This window comes from Muscardinus avellanarius (genome assembly GCF_963383645.1).
Source record: "Muscardinus avellanarius genome assembly, chromosome: 5".
NCBI lineage: Eukaryota > Metazoa > Chordata > Mammalia > Rodentia > Gliridae > Muscardinus > Muscardinus avellanarius.
The window spans coordinates 61737914-61758507 of record NC_137790.1 but is presented as its reverse complement, the minus strand read 5'-3'; the positions used below and the strand labels follow the sequence as shown (position 1 = coordinate 61758507).

The window sequence follows — 20594 nt, the reverse complement described above, 5'->3', positions numbered from 1 at the left end:
TCAGAAGCATTTCACCTTCAGGATCGAACATTCTAAACTGCCTACTGTCGGGATGCAGTTTAAATGCTAAAAACTTTACAAAGTACTCCCATTTCAGCACTTGAAAAAGCTCACATGAGAACCGGGATCCCTCGATAAGAAAGCTTAGGGGGAGCTTAGGGTGTATTTGCTAAGAAAGTAATTATCCTATCACATCACATTTCTACCATACCCCCCGTTCTGCTTACTTCTCAGCAATATTTTACCCATTTGCTTAGATTCTGGCGCAAGCACAAACCATGTTGGAAGCAGCCATGTCTTTGTTTCTACAGCATGAGGAGGGAGTCACCCCAGCCCAGCACGTGAGCTCCGCATTCCTAGCAATGCCAGTGGGAGGGGCTTCCAAGGTCACTTCACGGGATGACAGGTGCACAGTCCCCTTAACACTTATGGGGCTATTGGCACCACCTATGACAGACAGGCAACTCTCCCTTACACAGAGTTAAGTGCTTGTACTCACTCCATGTTGGTTACATAAAATTTGCCATTATCTTCAATTATAGACTATGTGCTATCTGCTTCATGTCTTGCAAATCTCTAGAAACGTGAGTTTCATGCACACAGGAAGCCCCTTTTAGTGCCAATATGATATGTGACTCATGAAAAGCATTCTCAGAAGATGTTTGTTGGATCTAAAGTTAAACACTTAAATATGAGATACTTCTGCTAAGAGATCTCACAATCAGAAAGCACATCTAGTACTAGTTAAGACACAGTTGGCTTACTGTACATTAAAGATTAATATGTCTATCTCATCTGATTAGGAAAAAAACAGAAAGAACTAACGGTATGTAAAAAAGGCATATCTTTTTCTGTAAACATGGTCCCTACTGAATGGATGTTTCTTGCTCATGGTGGCCTCCATGTATTTATCTTCCAGGATTTGTGTCTCAGTAAGCAGAAATATTTTGAATCTAAAGAGGGAAAGTGTAAAAGGTGAGCTCATGGTTTATACCGCTCTGGAGGATTCATCCATTTGGTCATTGACATCTTTGATCTTTTGTTCGAGTTCCTCAAGGTTGTTCAGAATGACTATTCGGTTTTCCTCCATGGCGGCCAACTCCTGGCTCCTCTGTTCTTCACTTATACCCTCTGGGGTCTGCAATCAACCAGCACAGAAACAGGTTACTCTGAAATGTACTGATTAGACTTCAATATCAGCTTCAGATTGGGTATGTTACCATCTTTGTGCCCATGTGATACTAGAACATCCCTGTGAGTTTCTCTGGGACTCAGATATGTTTTCCCAGAGACACTGTGCCATCCTTGACAGCACATTCTTAGATGGGCCAGAATAAACCAGCCTCAATGCACAAATCAATATCCTTTTCAAACGGAGATAACTAAGAGGTCATAAGATCAGAAAGGGGTGGTGCACAGAGATTAAATGTTTTTTCCAATTTTTTTTTGAAGATTTAAAGAAGTTTATTAAAAGATAGAAATACAGAAAATAGAAATACAGCTCCATGCCAAAATGGCATGAGGGGGTGAATCGAAATGAACACACCCTTTTCCAATGTTTTTAAATTTTTTTTATTGGTGCATTGTAGTCATACATCTTAATGGGATATAAGATGGTGGAGACATATATGCACACATCACCCAGTTAGCCCTTTCCTAATCCCCACCCCATTCCCTCCCCCTCCTTCCTTCTAATGTTTGACTTAATGATTGATATTGATATGTTTGTTAAAGTACATCATTCGCATTAGAAAAATTTTCCTTTCCCCTCCTATCCCCTGTTAGGTCACCTTATTTGCTCATCTGTAGTATCTCCTTCTTTGTCTAGAGTTCCTCCTACGAGCTATTTTCTCCCTTGCTTCCGCATATTAGGGAAAGCATCCAATTTCTTATTTTTTGTGACTGACTAATCTTACTTAGTTCCACTAAGTGAAACACTGAATAATTATATTGAACTTGTGTTGAGTTTTAGATTATTGGGGGATAGCCTGGGATGATGGCACACGCTTGTAATCTCAGTATTGAGGAGGCTGAGACAGGAGGATTGCAGATTTGCAACCAGCCTCAGCAACATGTCCTCCAGTCTCATCCACTTCCCTGTAAATGACGTAACTGTTTTTCTTTATGGCTGAGTAAAATTCCATTGTGTACAAATCCCATAGTTTGTAATCCATTCATCTCTCCAATGTTAAACAGTTCAGCCCAACAGAGAAATAGAACTGAGATGGGACTTTTGGTATCAGCCATGCTGTTCCTTCACAACAGGCTTGATATTCTCTCCCATCTCCTCTAGAAGCCTCCTGAATCTCTAGCCACACTGTCTGATCTCACTGCTAAGCTTATCTGCATGTTCATGCTTATTTATTTCATTCGTAATACAAGGTGAAAAAACAAGGACACATCACTTTAGTGACTTCCCCATTAATTAATTAATTAATTAATTTATGTGTGTGGTACTGGAGATTGAATCCAAGGGCATTCTATTTCAAAGCTACATCCCCCAGTTCTGTTTTATTGTTTATTTTGAAACAGTCACACTGAGTTGTTGAGAGCCTCATGTTGCTGAGGCTGGTTGCAAACCTGCGATCCTCTTGTCTCAGCCTCCTAGGTACTGAGATTACAAGCGTGTGTCACCATGCCCGGCTATCCCTCAATAATTTAAAACTCAATACAAATTCATTATTAATATTCAGTGTTTCATTTCTTGTGCAGTGTACTATTTATTGTTTTTGTTCTGTAGAGTTTGTTCCTAGATAATGTTTAAGACTAACTGGAGCTCAGTGTGGTGGCACAAATCTTTAATACCAGTACTTGGGAGGCTGAGATAGCAGGGTCGCAGGTTCACAGACAGCCTCAGCAACTTAGTAAGGCCCTCTGAAGCTGGACCAAATTGGCTTTATGACTGAAAACAGGACACTGGCACCATTTATTTCATAGAAAAGCTGAATTCCTTGGTAAGACATGAGAAAGTAAAAAAAAAGCCCGAGAGAGCATAGTTCTGATCCTGATTGAAGCTAATAGCAAATACTCAGAGAAGGAAGGAATACCGTGAATCTTACACACAGCACAGAGAAGACTTCCTATAGTTTAATAAGAGTATGAGCCGGGTGTGAGGGTGCACGCTTGTAATCCTAGCATTTGGGAGGCCGAGACCAGAGGATTGTGGTTCATGAACAGCCTTAGCTACTTAGCACGGCCCTTCACACCTCAGCGAGACCCTGTTTCAAAATAAAGAATAAAAGATAGAGCTGGGGGTGTAGCTCGGAGGTACAGTGCTCCTGGATTCCATCCCCAGTACCGCAAAAAAAAAAAAAAAAAGGAAGATTATGGAGCAAATTGAAAATGGCCTCTTCTCTGCTGGACGTGGTGGCGCACGCTTGTAATCCCCGCGCTTGGGAGGCGGAGACAGGAGGATCGCTTAGGTTCGAAGGCAGCCTTGCTGGCTTAAGAGACCCTGTTTCCAAATAAAAATATAAAAATAGGTCTGGGATTGTAACCCGGAGGTAGAAGGGTTTCCAGGAACCCCAGTACCACAAAAAAAAAAAAAAAAAAAAAAAAAAAAGAGAGAGAGAGAGAAAGAAAAAAAAAGAAAGAAAGAAAATGGCCTCTTCTCTCTAGAATTTTGACTTAGTTATCCTGGGTAGAGGAGACTTTCTGTGAGGCAATGCATGCTGGAATTGACACACCACTTATTTAATTTTTATCTCCCTTTGAAAAAGCAGGAATATTTTGGATAAGTCAATAATTAAACAATTCCACAATAAAAATTGAAAACAGTAACTCAGTTAATTATTGAAGATTATTCACAAATTAGTAAAGAACCCTCACATTAACCAAATAATTTTAATTTAGTTACTTCACCAAGTTTGCTTATTTGCCAACCCTAATAACTTTAAGAAAGTATCTACTGTGTCATATTATATATTCTTTATTCTTTATCTAGTAGTTCCTTAAAGAGATTAAAGAATTGAGAATTCAGTATTTCAAGTTGGTTAGAAAAAAGAAACTTAGGCTTTCCCAGGTTGATATTTAGCCTCTTTTTTGTCTCTCTTTCCCTCTCCTTCTCTTCTCTTCTCTTCCTCCTCCTCCTCCTCCTCCTCCTCCTCCTCCTTCTTCTTCTTTTCCCTCTCTTCTCCCTCTCTCTCTCTCTCTCTCTCTCTCTCTCTCTCTCTCTCTCTCTCTCTCTCTCTTTCTCTCTCTCTCTCTCTCTCCCCAGAAACAGCCAAGTTGCTAAAGCTGGCCTCAAATATGCTATCCTCTTGTTTCAGCCTTCCAAGTGCTGGGATTATAGGTGTGCACCACTGTACTCAGCTGACATTTAGCTTTTTGATTGTCATCTGAAATCCAATATCTTACCAAATAATGAAACAACCGCTGACCTTTCTATCACAAACAATGAAGCTCATTGTCTTAATACTTAGGCACTTGTTCAGGCCACGGGGAATGCCTGCCACAGTGAATGGCATTCCAGAATCACTGACAGTAATCCCAGCAGGAAAGCCCATGAAGGCCAGTATCCTGTTGGGTCAACATTACATATTAGGTTTCTACTTCCAACCTGGTTTAAAAATATCTCTCTCACAGGTGGAAGCAAAGCATTAAGAAAAGACAAAACAACTGAAAAATCTGCCACACTATGAATGTTATGGGTAAGTAGGGGGAGTGAAGATAATAGTGGAAATTATAGGTATCTGCAGATCTCAAAGCTTTTAGAAACCTTGAGTTTCTTAAACAATACCAAGAGGTACTCTAAAACTGAGTGTTTTGTAATAGAATGTGGTGAAAATATTATCATCTTATTAATTAACCAAATGAAAAAACAAGCGTGTGGCAGTCACTGAACACTTTGTTTTATGGTACAGAGAATGTGACTATTTGTGTGTGTGTGTGGTACTGGGGTTCCTGAAAACCCTTCTACCTATGGACTACACTTCCAGACCTATTTTATATTTTTATCTGGAGACAGGGTCTCTTAAGCCAGCAAGGGGCTTCGAACCTGCGCCATCTTCCTGTCTCTGCCTCCCAAACACGGGGATTACAAGCGTGCGCCACCACGTCCGGCAGAATGTGACATTTTTAAACATAATGCCTTTCATTTCAATTTCTCTGGGACATTATTTTTATATTTACAGTAATGGATAGAAATCTACTGATCTAGTGACATGTTTTAGCACATAATACATGTATATACATCCTCAAATATGCCATCTTTGAGGTACTTTGATCCACCTTGAGGAAAGGGAGAGAGGGTATGAACAAGACACTTTCCACCAGACCCTCTTTTCTTTCCTTTTCTTTTCTTTCTTTCTTTTTTTTTTTTTAAGCAGATTTCTTCTTAAAGCCCTCCTGCTTTAAGGAGGATTTTTCTTCTTAAAATCCTCCTTTGGGATTACCAAAGGGGTAGAGGTAGAGGTGCAGGGCTTTCCACTATAGACAAATTACTCAGAAACTTGAGGCAGGAGCTACTCCGTTCAGCTTTCACCTCAGACGGTAGTAGACAGATTCACAAAGGCCCATTAACATGAGCATATTTCCAAGGTCATATGCATTTGTGTTAGGTAAATTCCAGACTGGAAAATCTCAGATTTCCTATGGAGCATTAAAATCTTTGCTTAGTTAGACTGTTTTCACATTTCTCTTTTTTCCATTTATCCCTAAACTGACTAATAACAAATTTTATACTTTTTAAGCAAATAATCCAGTGAGCAGATTACTGGGAAGAGGAAGAACATCCAAAACAAACGGTTAGGAGTTTTTTGTCCTGAGGATTGAACTCAGGCATTCTACCCCCAAGCTATACTCCCAGCCCATTTGCTTGTTTGTTTGTTTGTTTGTTTGTTATTTTGAAATGGGATCTTGCTAACCTTGCTCAATTGCTGAGGCTGGCCTCAAACCTGTGATCCTACTATCTCAGTCTCCCAAACCCTGGGATTACAGGCCTGTGCCATGGTGCCTGGCTGGTCAGGTGTTTTCTGAGTCTTCCATTGTTTTTCTTGAGTTAATATATACCTGTTTTTGAAAAGTAGTAAGTTAAAACTCATTCCCTAAGACCCGACAGCCTCTCACTCGCCCTCTAAGGGGTAGCACGGTGACCTAAGGTGCCCCAAGGTTCTCTGTCCCTACACACTGCTCATCTTTTGACTCCTGTCACAGTGGGTTCTGCTCTAAGCTCCAGAGGCCTCCTATTCCATGGAAGTATATTTGAACAATTAAAAACATCTGCCAGGGTCTGCTTGTTTACACCTCAACAGCTTTCTTGCTAAAGACTTCTCCAGTAGAAAACCTGTATCCCAAAGCTCTTCAGAGACAGTACCCACAGCTCAACATTAAATTTGTCCCAAATTGTGCAGATCTCCATCCAAGGAAGAAGTGTGCAAAAGAAAATTAAAATGTAAAGGAAGTCCAGGCTTTCTAAGGAAGCCCAGCAGATAAGAGCATTCCATACTTTCAGAGGTGTCTCTGACTTTGCCTGAACAAGAAGCAACTTTTGGTTCCTCCACATTTCCTTCCTCCTCCTGCCCCAGGTTCTAACAGTTTCAACTTTCTAGCAATGGAGACAGATGTCCTGTTCAGAATTTCCCACCACTGAGAATTAGGAGGGCAAACGTAGCCATTAGAAGAAAGAAGCAACCGGTGCCCACCTTGTATTTAATGGTGCAGAGTCCTCATGTATGTGATAGGCAACAGATAAGGAATATTCAGTATCAAAGTTTTGTTGCAAGCCTGGTTCTGTCACATGTTTGTAGACCCAGCTACCCAGGAGGCTTAAGCAGAAGGATTGGACGTTTGAGGCCAGCCTAGGCAATTTAGTGAGAGGGGGATCACAGGTATGAGGGTCGCATTGGTAACATAGCGAGGCCGTGTTTCAAAATAAAAATTAAATAGGACTGGGGGTGTAGCTCAGTGGTAGAACATCTCTGGGTTCAATCTGTGGTACCACAAAAATAATAACATAAAAACTAATCTTGTTTCAGTCAAACAAATATAAAGAAAGAATACAGAGACTCCCCCTAAATAATGGTCTATGTGATAACCTACTGCCAAACCTTAACACCATAATGTCTTTCCCAATGGATCAGCATACATCCTTCACTTATTCTATAGATATATTTGCACAAATATACAAAAATATATATCTTACAATGTTAGCTGCATATAGATCTTATTAGCAAAAAAAAAAAAAAAAAACAGGAAACAACTTACATGATACCTTCAAACAACAGAAATCTGTTGAGCCATTAAAAAGAATGGGACAGAGATGTGTGTACTAATATGCAAAGATGCCCAAGGTATTTAATGAGGGAGAAAGTGTATAGCATTGTGTGTACATATGTGTGTCTATGCCTCTAACATATACCATAGAAAATGCACACAAAATATATATATATATACATAGAAAATATTAGGAGGGTAGGTAAGACTTTTAACTGTGCTTTCCACTCATCTGTACAATTGGGAGGGGACAGGGAGAAGAGAAACTTCTTTTGTACTACTACTACCACCGTGTGTGTGTGTGTGTGTGTGTGTGTGTGTGTGTGTGTGTGTGTATGCATGTGTGGTGCTGGGGACTGAACTCAGGAGCATTCTACCTCCAAGCTATACCTCCAGCCCTTTCTCTCTTTTGTTTTTAAACAAAGTCTCTTGAAGGTCGCTGAGACTCTCAAACTGAGGCTGTCCTCTTGTTCCTGAGGCTCTCCTCCAACTTGCAATCCTCCTGTCTCAGCCTCCCAAGTACTGGGATTACAGGTGTGTGCCGCCATTGCACTATCTGTCTTACAGTGCAAATTGTGACTTAACAGTGAACACCTTGATTTTCTTCACCTTGTTCAGCTGACTACCTCTTAAACAGGTTCTTCACTTAAAACATTCAGGAAGATTACTGTTAAATTTTAAAATTTTAATTAGAAATTAAAATGCCAGGCCAAAGCCCATGCATAGCCCTTGGCTCTAAGTCCTGGTCGTTGTTCTTGGCATTACCTTTGGTAGGATGCTTAGGTAAGAGGACTCGCTGGAAGCTTTCAGAAAGGCAGAAGCGGTTGGAGGGGGAGTCCTGGCGAGGTCTCTGAGCAGTTCATCGTTCCTGATGCTCCTGGGGGGAAGGAAGCTGGCGCTGCTCTGACTGAGGCTCCCGAAGGCCCCCAGGTCTGCATCGTGGAGAGAGCCCTTCCGGTGGCACCTGTATCTTGCATCTGAACACACCAGGGCTTCATCAAACACTGACTCCTCATCAGAGAGCTGCAGCTTCTCAAGCTCCTTGTTGATTTTCTGCACATCTGCCACAGTGGTGCCCGTAGACAAGCAACTGTCGGGCTTTGTGTACTCTGCACAGAGACTGAGGATGGTCTCCAAGCGCTGTCTTTCCTGCAGCACAGAGAGAAAGGCAAGGTCAGTGAGTCTGTGAGGACAGAGACAGCTCCAAATACAAAGACCGAAGAGGCTGGTAGGTTCATTCCACAGACCAACCCCACAGACACTAGCTGGTGATAACTGTCCACTCTCCTTCAAGTATGAACTTCAGGATCCAGATGAAACTTTGCAATGCCTGATTTTCCTGCTAAATTCAATTCTGCCTGTCCCCTTTTATCTCTTTATCCCAGTATCAACCCTAACACATTTCAGAACTCAGTAATAATTATTTCATACTCCAAAAGATTTTTTTCTACTTTTTTGGGGGGGCTACTGAGGTATTCTACTTCCAAGCTTATACCCCCAGCCCTATTTTTTATTCTTTATTTTGAAACAAGGGCTCATTGAGTTGCAAAGGACCTTACTAAGTGGCTGAGGCTGTCCTTAAACGTGATCCTCCTGTTTCAGTGTCCCAAATACTGGGATTACAAGCATGCGCCACCACGCCCAGCCAAAAGATTTTTTAAAATCTCCATTTCCTATCCATCTTATTTTTTCACCTTCTACTTATCTACCTTCAAAACTATTTAGCTCTTTCTTCATTATAGACTTAACATTCATGCTTAAAATTCATTCTCTCAGTTCCTATAGAAATCACATTCACTGTTAGACACACTGAGAAAATAGATACTTAAAGAATCTTTTAATTTAAAAGACATATTTATGTCATCATTTTATTTTCTGGAAATGCTTCAAAAATTTAAAAGCATTTTTATGCCTTGTCACCTTGTAAAGGTCTTTTCCATTAGTTTCTCATGTGAATAATTAAAATTATTTTTAAAATACCAATGTTGAATTAAAATAAAAACACTTTCATGTCAAGTTCAGACAAAAACATGCCAGTGAAGCTAAAATGTGGAGTCATTAAACATTTGATTCATTCAGTTAGAAAATAAAATGATAGCTCATTTGTTTTAAAGGAATCAATATATAAATCACTGCTGTCTCCAGTGGTTCCACTAACTGGCCCCTCACCAGACTCTATGCAAAACAGGTGGACGTTGATGCTTTTTAACTTAAAGTAAATGAACTACACATTTGTGAGCAACAGTAAATCATTTACAAAATGCTCATAAAACTAGACAGCCTTTCTTGGGGTAGAGAACCTCAACGTCTTTACCCTTCATATGAATTCCAATGCCAAAGTGAAAACAAAGAACCCAAAACAAAGACCAGCCGTTAGGATTACAGTGACCAAATTGAAGAGATTTCAACAGCCCTCCATAGAAAACTACTTTCCCAACTACTGAACAGAAAATATCAAAGAAGAAAAAATAGAAAAATATCAAGAAGCACTGGGCTGCCATTTTCATGCCGATTGCAGCTAACTTACAAAGGCAAATTTCAGAGACAGTAAGTTCTTTATTAGCTGAGGTAGTAATAATCAGAAAAGTCAATAGGAACAAACCAACATAACTCCCTGGTTTCCATCAAGCATATTAATTAGATGACAAGCTTGGAGTCCTTTAAGATATGACTTTTATCTATACTTTAGAGTACCCCCCAAGGGACAAAAGCTTGTTCAAAAGGCTCTTAGACTAGTTCCCATAAACTCCCACCTCCCTTCCACTGGCTGAGCTTGGGGAGTCCAGCTGCAGCTCCGTCCTTGCGGCCTCTTCCCAGGGCGGGCGCTCATCACCACACATTCTCGGCCCCAGCTCTTTTGCAGTTTGTCCATCCAGGAGTCCTGGGGCTTATTTATCTCTGCAGCTGCCACCAGCTGCCAAGCCCTACCCACCTCAGCTTTATGGGGAGGGAGTAGGGGGACACAGCATTCACTGCTTTATTTTCAAGATCTCTAACAGTAAAGAAAAGTCTACTTGGGGATATGCAAAAACAACCTGCAGGGTGAGGTGAGGGACGGGGACAACAATTTGTATCTCGCCCTTTCTCCACAGCATCTGTGTTAGAGGCTACTCTCCAAAGAAAAGTTCCCTTTCAGTATTTTGGTAATTAAGTTGAAGCACTTAAACTCAGCCTCTGGTCATCTTCATAGGTCATCACATGTATACACTAGCCTTAGCAATGGATACATCAGGATTACCTAAAGTTGTCAGTTTTCATTGACCAGGGCTCCAATGAGTACTGCTATCTTCAAAAGCATGAAAGGTGCTTCTGCCTTGACTGGAACACATAGCAAAATTCCTCCCACATCTCCTTCCCAAAATAGTTTCTTTTGCTGCCAGTGCGATTGCTTAACTCCAGAGGGAATAAATGATCCTGGCCTTATGATGAATGCTATTTCAGACAGTGAAATGCGGTATTCAAAGGCTTGTAACAGGAAGTTTGGTCTGCTGGTATGTGTCTCTCTCTATTCTTATCACCCCATTCACAGCCAGTCTGTCCAGGTTTGAATCACACACACACATGCAGCACGCCGCCCACGAGTCTAAAAGAAATCCAGGCTGTGTCGAGACACACGGGCCCCATAAGAGCTACCCCAAAGAAAAATAAACTGATGTTGAGAAGTACGTCAGAAGAAGGTCTGCAAGGCATTTCAGAAAGCACTTCAAGAAGCCTTTTAAGGAAAAACAGAAGTTACCCTCACAGGATTATTCTCCCTTCAACTCTGCACTCCAGCATCTCGTTTCTTCCTATTCATCATCACACCCACATTCTCTACCCTGCATAACGTCAAAACCAGGGCAACTGTTCTAGACCAGGGCTCCCTGAGAATCTAAGAGGGCACTATGAATAATTATGCTAGAACGTCAAGTGGAGACTTGGATGAGTCCGGGACCTGAGATGCACAGCCTCCTACCTAAAAGTCAATTTCCTGTGAAGCTTTCGCAGGCAATCTGCAAAGTCAACAAGCTGCCCCTTCCATTTTGGGACCTCCAAGTCCTACCCAGTTTTCCAAATCAGCAATCTACCACTCTTTTGAAAGCCAAGCGTATAAAGCCTAAATACCTGAATGGTCCAAAACACCGGTGCAAAAGATTTAACAGCAGGCCACTTTGAACCAAATTATTTTAAATACATTTTTTTCTCCCTGATTTCCTATTCCTTCTATCTCCGTATCTCATATACAGCAAAAGAAGCTTTTTAGGAAACATACGATGTTAGAAAATATACCTGGAAAAAATCAGTTGACAATTTTTTTCTCTCTTACAGATTAAAAAAAAAGTTGCATGCCAAAAATACATTTTTTTTTGTTTTGTTTTTGAAACAGAGTATCACTGAGTTGCAAAGGGCCTTGCTAAGTAGCTGAGACTGCCCCCCCCCCCCCCCCCGCAAACCATGATCCTCTAGTCTTTGCCTCCCTGTTGCTGGGATTACAAGGCTAAAAAATAGGATGGGAGGGTGTAGCTCAGAGGTAGGATGCCCCTGGGTTCCATCCCCAGTACTCAAAACAAAACCAACCAAACAAAAAACCCCAGAAATAAATTTTTTGACCTTTCTTTCTTTTTCAGAGGAATGTGTCTGACATTGCCCCAGTGGGATTCCATAGCCCTCTGTAGGGGTGACATCCATCTCCTAGAGCCATCCAAGCCCTTGAAACCAACACCAGCACCAGCACGTAGGGCCATAGGACAGGCAGTACACTGCCACTGCATAAATAAGTGATGCCCCAAATCAACTGCTAATAACTAAGCACAAGTGAAATCTGTGTTAAACCCTTTTGTTATAATTAAATATGTTGCCATTTATTGCATATAACAAAAGGGTCAACTTTTAATGGTTAGATATGATTTATCCAAAAGGAGATTTAATTTCTCTTTTTAAAAAACTTTTATTGGTGCATTGTAGTCATACATCTTAATGGGGTACAAGATGGTAGGGGCATACATGCACACCTCACTCACACCTGTTGTGATTGATAAGGATAGCTTTACTTTTCTGTTAACCCTAGAGATTCAATAATATCTCCATAATTTTCAATTTGACAAAGATTTATTAAGTTACTAGCTTCCCAGAAATGTACTGGGGATACAAAGACCAAAACCAACCAACCAAATAAACAAATAGTATATCCACTGTCAAATTCTAACCAGGAAGCACAAATTAGTCATCAGTTACAGAAACAATGATAGCGGAGACTTACAGAAAACCTATGGATTTACATAGAGGTAAGCAAACACAAAAAGTACCAAAACCAAATTTGAGTTGCATCCTCAAAGATGAGTCTGATGTGCTGAAAAATGGGTAGGCAGGGAAAGTCCATCAAGAAGCCACAGAAGAAGGTTCACAGACCCGAGGACCACCATGGTGCCCAGAAATCAGAAGTTCTCTGAGAAGAAGATGAGGTTCCTGCATAGATATGGACCTATAGTCTTCCACTTTATATCAGGACTTGAGAAATTCAACAGCTCCAAATAACTTTTGGAATAGATTCAGTGAGTAACAAAAGTCAGGAACCCTGGACTTCACACAAGGGCAGAATGAGAAGAAGAGCTTGAGAGCGAGTACACAGAATTCCCGCGACTCCACAGACACACGTTGATGTCTCAATTAGGTAGAAGAGGCAGAAGGAAAAAGAAACAATGCTATAAATTTTTTATATGGGTGTATTTGCGTTTAGAGATAAATCCCTTTATGTAGTTACTGGGGCTATTATAATTTCCTCTTTCTGGACATAGAACAAAATGGCTCTTCCTGTCTCAGTCCCCAAACTAGAAAAGGTTCCTCAGACTTGCAGTGGCCAATGAAATGTGAGAGGCAGTGAGTGTCACTCCTGCAGACTCAGCAAGTGCCTTGCTTTGCCATGACCAACTGCCCCTCCACCTCATGCTGGCTCCTTAACCTGGGTCTCCAGAGAGGAGATGTGTAGCAGAGGTTCCATCAACCCATGGCGACCATGGAATATAAGGGAGAAAAAGGTCTATGTTGCCCAAACCTCCTTTATCTGATTATATATATATACACACACACACACACACACACACACACACACACACACACACATATAGTTTTGAGCCTATATATATATATATATATATATATATTTAAACAACATAGATATATATATTTATATTATATGATATATTATATTTTGTTATATTATATATGATATGTGTTATTAATACATTTCAGAAACCCATTATTATAGATAAACTGTGCCTAATTTTAGGCAGACAACTGGCTCAAAACTTTGAGAGGAGGGACTCAAGTAGCCCACTAAAGAAACCCCAGTTATTGTGGTATTGTAAAGAATGGCTTCATCAAAAGAGAGACCTGGCCTTTGACATTGGCTTTTTGAAGGTAATCTACGTCATAGTGAATTGGAGTGTCTTTGTTTAAGGCAAGGTTGGCCGCACCTGGTAATCATGAGGCATGGGGTGGGGGGGTCAGCCACTTCATAAAGACCAACCATGTGATTTAGTGTGGCAACCTGGGTCACTGGATATCAGTTGACCTGGATATTGAGATCAACCACAAGGGCAATCAATCAGTCAATCATTCCTACTCGAAGTTCTAATAAAAACTGGACACTAAAACTTGGGCAAGTTTCTCTGGTATGTGTGCACATTCCAATTCCCAGTACTGGTAAAGTAAAGCATCCTGACTCCACAGGCAAGGACGACAGGAGAGTCACCTTTAGGGCCCTCTGGACTCTGCCCTGCACCTCTTCCTTTGGCTGATATTTACTTGTATCCTTTCTTTGTAATAAACTTTAAGTGTGACTGTACTAGCTTCCAGTGAGTTCTGCAAGTCTTGATAGTGAAGTATCCAATCTGTGGTTTGTTTGGGGAACTCTTGAGTCTGCGAGGGGGTATTAGAAGTGAAACAGCATGTGAAGACAGTGCCTTTACCTTGTAATTGACCTATACACATTTACCCAAATATTACCTGAGTATTGTCTTCAACAATTTAGGACAAATCTAATTAAGAATCTGTATATAAATATAAGGAATGTTTATTGCTTGGTTTTACAAACTATCTTCAAGGAGGTCAGTTTAATGTCTACCTTAAAATGTTTTCTCTTAGCTGAGCATGGTGGCACACATTTGTAATGCTGTCTCAGCATTCGGGAGCCCGAGACAGAGTTGTAGTTCGAGAACAGCCTCAGCTATCTAGTGAGGCCATTTGCAACTCAGTGAGACCCTGTTTCAAAATTAAAAATAGGACTGGGGTTTGACTCAGAGATAGAATGCCCCTAGGTTCCTTCCCCAGTACCACAAAAAAAAAAGAAAGAAAAAGAAAAAGAATAAAAAATAGGGCTGAAGCTGTGGCTCAGAGGTAGAATGCCCCTAGGTTTCATCCCCAGTATAATAATAATAATGATAATAATAATAATAATAATAATAATAATGTTTTCTCTTATAGACTGTCTGAGAGGTCAACCTTCAGGTTTGTGGTCAAGAAAGTACTTTATTCAACAGGTGCAGTGGTACACACCTGTAATTCCAGTATGTAGGAGGCTGAAAAAGGATGGTTGCAGAATGGGGACCAATGTCAGAAACTTAGCAAAGCCCTCCTCAACTTAGTGAGAGTCTGTTACAAAGTAAAAAATAACATAGAGTTCTGGGAAGATGGCGACCAAGAAAAGCGGGGCTTAAGAGCCCCGCTAACAACCAATCTCTATTACCACAAAATCAGCGCCTTTCATAGCCAGAAAACACCATCACCAGAGAAACAAAAAAATCACCAGCCCCAGAGAGGAGGGGGGTCTCAGAATGGAGCTCAGAGCCACAGAGGAGATACGCTGGCCTCACACCCGAGGACGCGGCAGCAGCGCCTTACTGCCGGCGGCAACAGCGAGTTCACCGGATGGCTACAGCTACAGACCAACACACTCAACAGTCCACCAGGCTCCAGAGAGGAGTGGCGGGCAGCGAGCCGAGGTGAGCCGCTGCGGATCAGCCTGGCGGGATTTGGCAGATTTTTCGGCACAGGGAGCATCTAAAGCTCCCAGTGGCTGGGCTCAGCACACGCTGCAGGCACTCAGAGCAGAGCTCAAAACCAGAGAAGAAATACGCCAGAGTCACGGCCGAGGGCGTGGCAGCAGCGCCATATTGCCACCGGCGGCAGCAGCAGCGAATTCACCAAGTCCACTACAGCTCCATCTGCATACTCAACAATAGTGAGTCAAATTGTGGGCCCCAGAGGAGAAATCCCAGTACTGACTCCGAGGGACTTGACCCAGTGTGGGAGTGGAGGTGGCAGAGATATCACACCATAGGAGAACGTGCAACCTGGCACCCCCCCATGGTCTAAAGCAGCCTCTATTGACTCCCAGGGTCTGAGACTCTGCGATACAACCCAGTAAAGGAGTAGTGGGGTCTGAGATACCACAGACTCGAGATCCAGAGCACCTTAAGTGAAGTTGTAGTGACCCAAGGGAAGAACCCAGAGAAGGCACAAACTTCCGAAATCATGGGAAAGTGGAATAACAATGGAGCAATGAATGCCCACAACCCCACAACATCAGAACCCAATAAAACAGAAATTCAGAGATTTCTAGAAGATCAAATCAGGAAAATAACTGTAGAAATAATAGAGGTGTTTCAAAAAGAATTCAGAGAGAGCCAAAAAGAGATAAAGGATGCAATTAATGAAGTAAAGTCCTCAATTCAAAGTACAAACAACTGATTAGACCACATGGAGAATAGAATCTCGCTCTTAGAAGATGAGCAATCCAAAAATGAATGCATAGGCCTGGTGTGGTGGTGCACGCTTGTAATCCCCGCGCTTGGGAGGCGGAGACAGGAGGATCGCGCAGGTTCGAAGCCAGCCGCCCTGGCGTAAGAGACCCTGTTTCAAAAATATAAAATAGGTCTGGGAGTGTAGCCTGGAGGTAGAAGGGCTTCCAGGAACCCCAGTACCACCAAAAAAAAAAAAAAAAAAATGAACGCATAGTTTCTAATCTAGGAAAAAATATCTGACAGCAGGAATCTGACATTGAAGAAATATGGGCCCAGTTTAAGAGAGCTAACCTAAGAATAATTGGAATAGAGGAGGGAAAAGAAGGTGAAACCAAAGGGATCAACAATCTCTTCAAGGAAGTAATAGCAGAAAATTTTCCAAACATAGAGCAAGAGGTTAATACACAGGTCCAGGAAACTTATAGAACTCCCTTTAGACAGGATAGGAGAAGAGGATCCCCACGCCACATAATTGTCAAAATGACCAATGTGGAAGCCAAGCAGAGAATCTTAAAGGCAACAAAAACAAAGAACCAAGTGACATTCGGAGGCAAACCAATTAGAATCACTCCAGACTTCCCAAACCAAGTTATGAGAGCCAGAAGGGCTTGGAGTAACATATTCCAAACTCTGAAAGAAAACACTTCCAGCCAAAAATTTCCTACCCAACAAAACTTTCTATATAAGAAGCTTCCATGACAAACAGAAAGTGAAGGAATTTATGTCTTCAAAACCAGCACTAGAGAAAATACTCAAAGCGATTAACTACAAAGAAGAAATAGGTAACACACACCAGAACCAGAGAAACAAGATTTTCCATCCAACAGACAACTAAGATTAGTTATCTGTGGAGATTCAGTATTTATGTTAGTCTTATACCTATTTCTAAATTGTATTGTTTGCTTTTATTGTTGTTAATTTTTAGGATTTCTAGTTGGAATATTAATATACCTTCAGATATAGCATTTGGAAATATTTTATCCCATTCTATCAGTAACTTTTAACTCTGTTTACATTTTCTTTGGATATACAATATTTTATTTTTTAGGGAGTTTGTATACCCTTCTGTTGCCTGTGCCATTGAAATCATATCCAAGAAATCACTGCCAATTTCAGTGTTGTGAGGTTTTATGACCCAGATTTTCTTCTAAAAGTTTATAGTCTTAAGATTTATATTTAGGTCTTTTATCTATTTTGAGTTAATATTTGTATATGGGATTAGGTAAGGGTCCAATTTTATTCTTTTCATGTAATTATTATTTTTCAATAATACTTAGTTAAAAGATAATTATTTCCTCCACCAAATGTTCGTGGAAACCTTGTCAAAAATAACTTGACAATATATGGAAGAATGTATCTCTAGGCTTGTATTTAACTCCAATGGTTTATATATCTGCCTGTAGAACAGTACTACACTGTTTCAATTATTGTAGCTTTATATGGTTTGAAATCAGAAAATATATATCTTCTAGCTTTGTTCTTTTTCGAGATGGTTTTGGGTATCTAGAGTCCATATTCCATATTTTTTTCTGAAAAACAAATATATAAATATATGATAGTTTCACCTAAAAAAATATTCTCTGGTAAGAAAGAAAGCAAAAAGAAATATTGAAATGTTATCTTTAAGTTATCAAAAGCTTTTTATCAGACAAATGAAACTGTTATGTGAGATTGTCATTTTTAATTTTGGATAAATTGCTATAATACTAGATGTCAACCACTAAGCCAAGCATGGGAAGGAGGGATGGGGAGGGAATGGGGTGGGGATCGGGTGGGGGCTGACTGGGCGATGTGTGCATGTATGTCTACAAAAGTTTTATTGTATCCCACTTTGATGTATGAATACAGTGCACCAATAAAAAATTAAAAAAAAATAATAACATAGGGCTTGGTGGGGTAGGGGGAGTGCAGAGGTAGCATGCCCCTGGGTGGCTCAAAATCACACACACACACACACACACACACACACACACACACACACAGGCTGCGGTATGGTTTGGAGGTGGAATGTCCCTGGGCTCAATCCCCAGTAACCCCTACACACACCACTTTATTTGGTTACCCTAGTTTGAATAGCACATTTGTGTGTACCCCATCAGTAAGGCTTAGCTGGAAAGGGATGCATGTGACAAATCAAAGTGCAATGGCTTTGTGGGAGTGATTTTCAGTACACATTTCTCCAATACACTAAATGCACTAAAATGCACTAAATGCACTAAAATAAGCAAACACACTGCCCAAGGAGATAAAGGCCTGCTCAAGCTTCCTAGCTGTCCCCCCCCCTCCACTTCTATCTGGTCCTCCTTTCTTTGATGTGCCACCGAGCATGAACTCTGGAGCCACAGAGTGTCTGGAGTCTGAAATCTTGTTCTGTAACTACCTATGTGGCCTTAGGCCAGGTATTTAGCCTTTCCTGTGTTTCAGTTTATTCACATACAAATCAGAAGATAACTAGAGTTACTATAGAATCGGTAAGATCTCTTTTCTGTTGCCATAGTAACTTGGGGAGGAAGGAAACTTTTCAGCCTCTCACTGTCAAGGAGTCTATCTCCACGAATACACAGCAACATATACTCCCCACAGCACATTAAATCTGGTGAAGTAACCTCTAAAAAGAACTATCCTCCAAAATATCTGTTTTCCCAGCCAGTGTGCACACTTGGTCCTTGACAGAAAAGCCAGTCAGGTTTCTATCCACACCATCCCTGCTTCCACCTTAAACGTCAGAGGGCGTGAGCGCCCTGCCCTAATGAATGCAGCGTCATACAAGGATCGGGAACTCGTCATTTCCTACCGTTACTCATATTCCAACAAAGACATTCAGCTCCTTTAACCTCGTCTCATAAATCAGTTCCTGACACACCGAACTGTTTCACTATTACTCACCTGTGTGGCAACATCTCCCTCAAACCCTCTTGCTTCTAGCTATTACTATTTCTATCTGTGTTCCTATTTTAGAAGGCACTTGTACCTTAAGAAATAGATATGAATATGAAATAGTTATATATTTAATTATTAAAATATTTAATAAATATTTGATTATTAATGTATTTTATATTATATTATAATATAATATTATGTAAAACATCGAATATATATTTGTTTTAAATTTTCATTTACATCAAACATGTCTTAAGGTAATATAACTTTATTTAATCAATCCTATTGATTTTGACTCCAATCGTGTTTTCTTGGTTTAATTTTCTACCTCGTTATTATCTTCATTTTGCTAGACACAATCAAGTTAACCTTCAAAGATGTCATTTGAAAGAAAATACCCATTATGAATGATTCTATAGCATTTTAAGGGGGAAATGCACATCTTCCCGCTGAAGTGGTGGCTATAAATAAGAAAGGAAATCATGTGATCCATATAACTGTCATTTCCATGTAGCATCTATGAAATGCCATGCCATATGTTCTTACTCTTATATGGACAGCATTTCAGAAGAACATCTACAAGGTACCCGAACTCCCTCTGTTAAAAAAAAAAAATGCTGTTACTCCATTTAAGAAAACACAACAAAAGTCTAATGTACTGTCAACTTTGGCTTAACCAAGTTCCAGATCTTTTTGTTTGTTCCTTCTGAAAGGTCATAGTTTATAAAGTACAGTAGATTAAAATATCATTAGAAAATTATATATTTGTTCAATCAAAATCAGTGCAGGCACGTTATCAAAATCTTCAGTAAGCGGGGCATGATAGCGCATGCTTGTAATCCCAGTACTTGGGAGGCTGAAACAGGAGGATCACAGTTTGCAGCCAGCCTCAGCTACTTAGACCCTCTGCAATTTAGTGAGATTCTGTTTCAAAATAAAGAATAAAAAAATAGGGCTGGGAGTGTAGCTCGGAGATAGAATGCCCCTCGGTTCCATTCCCAGTGCCACTCCCCCTTAAAAAGAACTTTCAGCAAAATCTTGTCATTTGAAAATCTATCCTATTTGAAAAAAATACAGAAGACTTTACTGCATAAAGAAGTTAGTTAAAGTATAGGAGAGACGTGTGTGTGTGTGTGTGTGTGTGTGTGTGTGTGTGTGTGAATTTGAGAGAGAGAGAGAGAGAGAGAGAGAGAGAGAGAGAGAGAGAGAGAGAGAGGAGAGAATGAATATATTTGGACTGTCACATACCAAATGAAAGTACAGCAATGTGACTATGAGAGATATATCACATGAAAATAGTATGTGTTAAAAATTTTAAAACATGCTACACAGTTTTATGACTACAATGCAAATTTTAAAATGGTATGTCTTCTTTCTAAATTTTAGAATGTTAAGAAAGCAATTGAATTTTCTTTTCTCCCAGGATAATTTGTCAAATTGTAATCTTTGCTTGGTCTTTGCGACCTGATGGACAAGAAGACATTCCAAAGTGCAAACACTATTGTATTACCAGAAGGAAAGAATAGTAAATATACAAGAAATTTGTTTCTTTCATTTCTACTGACAGTTTTCTTAAGGTTCTGTCTTTTCTTAAAATCCAAATTACAGCCCCAAAGCTGGGATGGGATTTTAGTGATTTTGAATGAGAAACATCAATTCCCCAAACCAAAATGTTTCAACAGACCATGACCCACAGAAACATTCCCCCCTGCAATGAATTAG

At 40.3% G+C, this 20594-nt stretch overlaps 1 protein-coding gene across 3 annotated transcripts in view; it reads right to left on the bottom strand.

Moving 5' to 3' along the window:
- PHLDB2 (pleckstrin homology like domain family B member 2) overlaps positions 1-20594 on the bottom strand; it is a gene marked incomplete at both ends in the record, with an annotated part of 135671 nt that overhangs the window by 52130 nt on the left and 62947 nt on the right. For all 3 annotated transcript variants that reach the window (XM_080696141.1, XM_080696142.1, XM_080696140.1), the window contains 2 exons: positions 995-1138; positions 7978-8361. In XM_080696141.1, coding sequence (XP_080552267.1) covers positions 995-1138; positions 7978-8361 — 528 coding nt within the window. The remainder of the gene's footprint in view (positions 1-994; positions 1139-7977; positions 8362-20594) is intronic.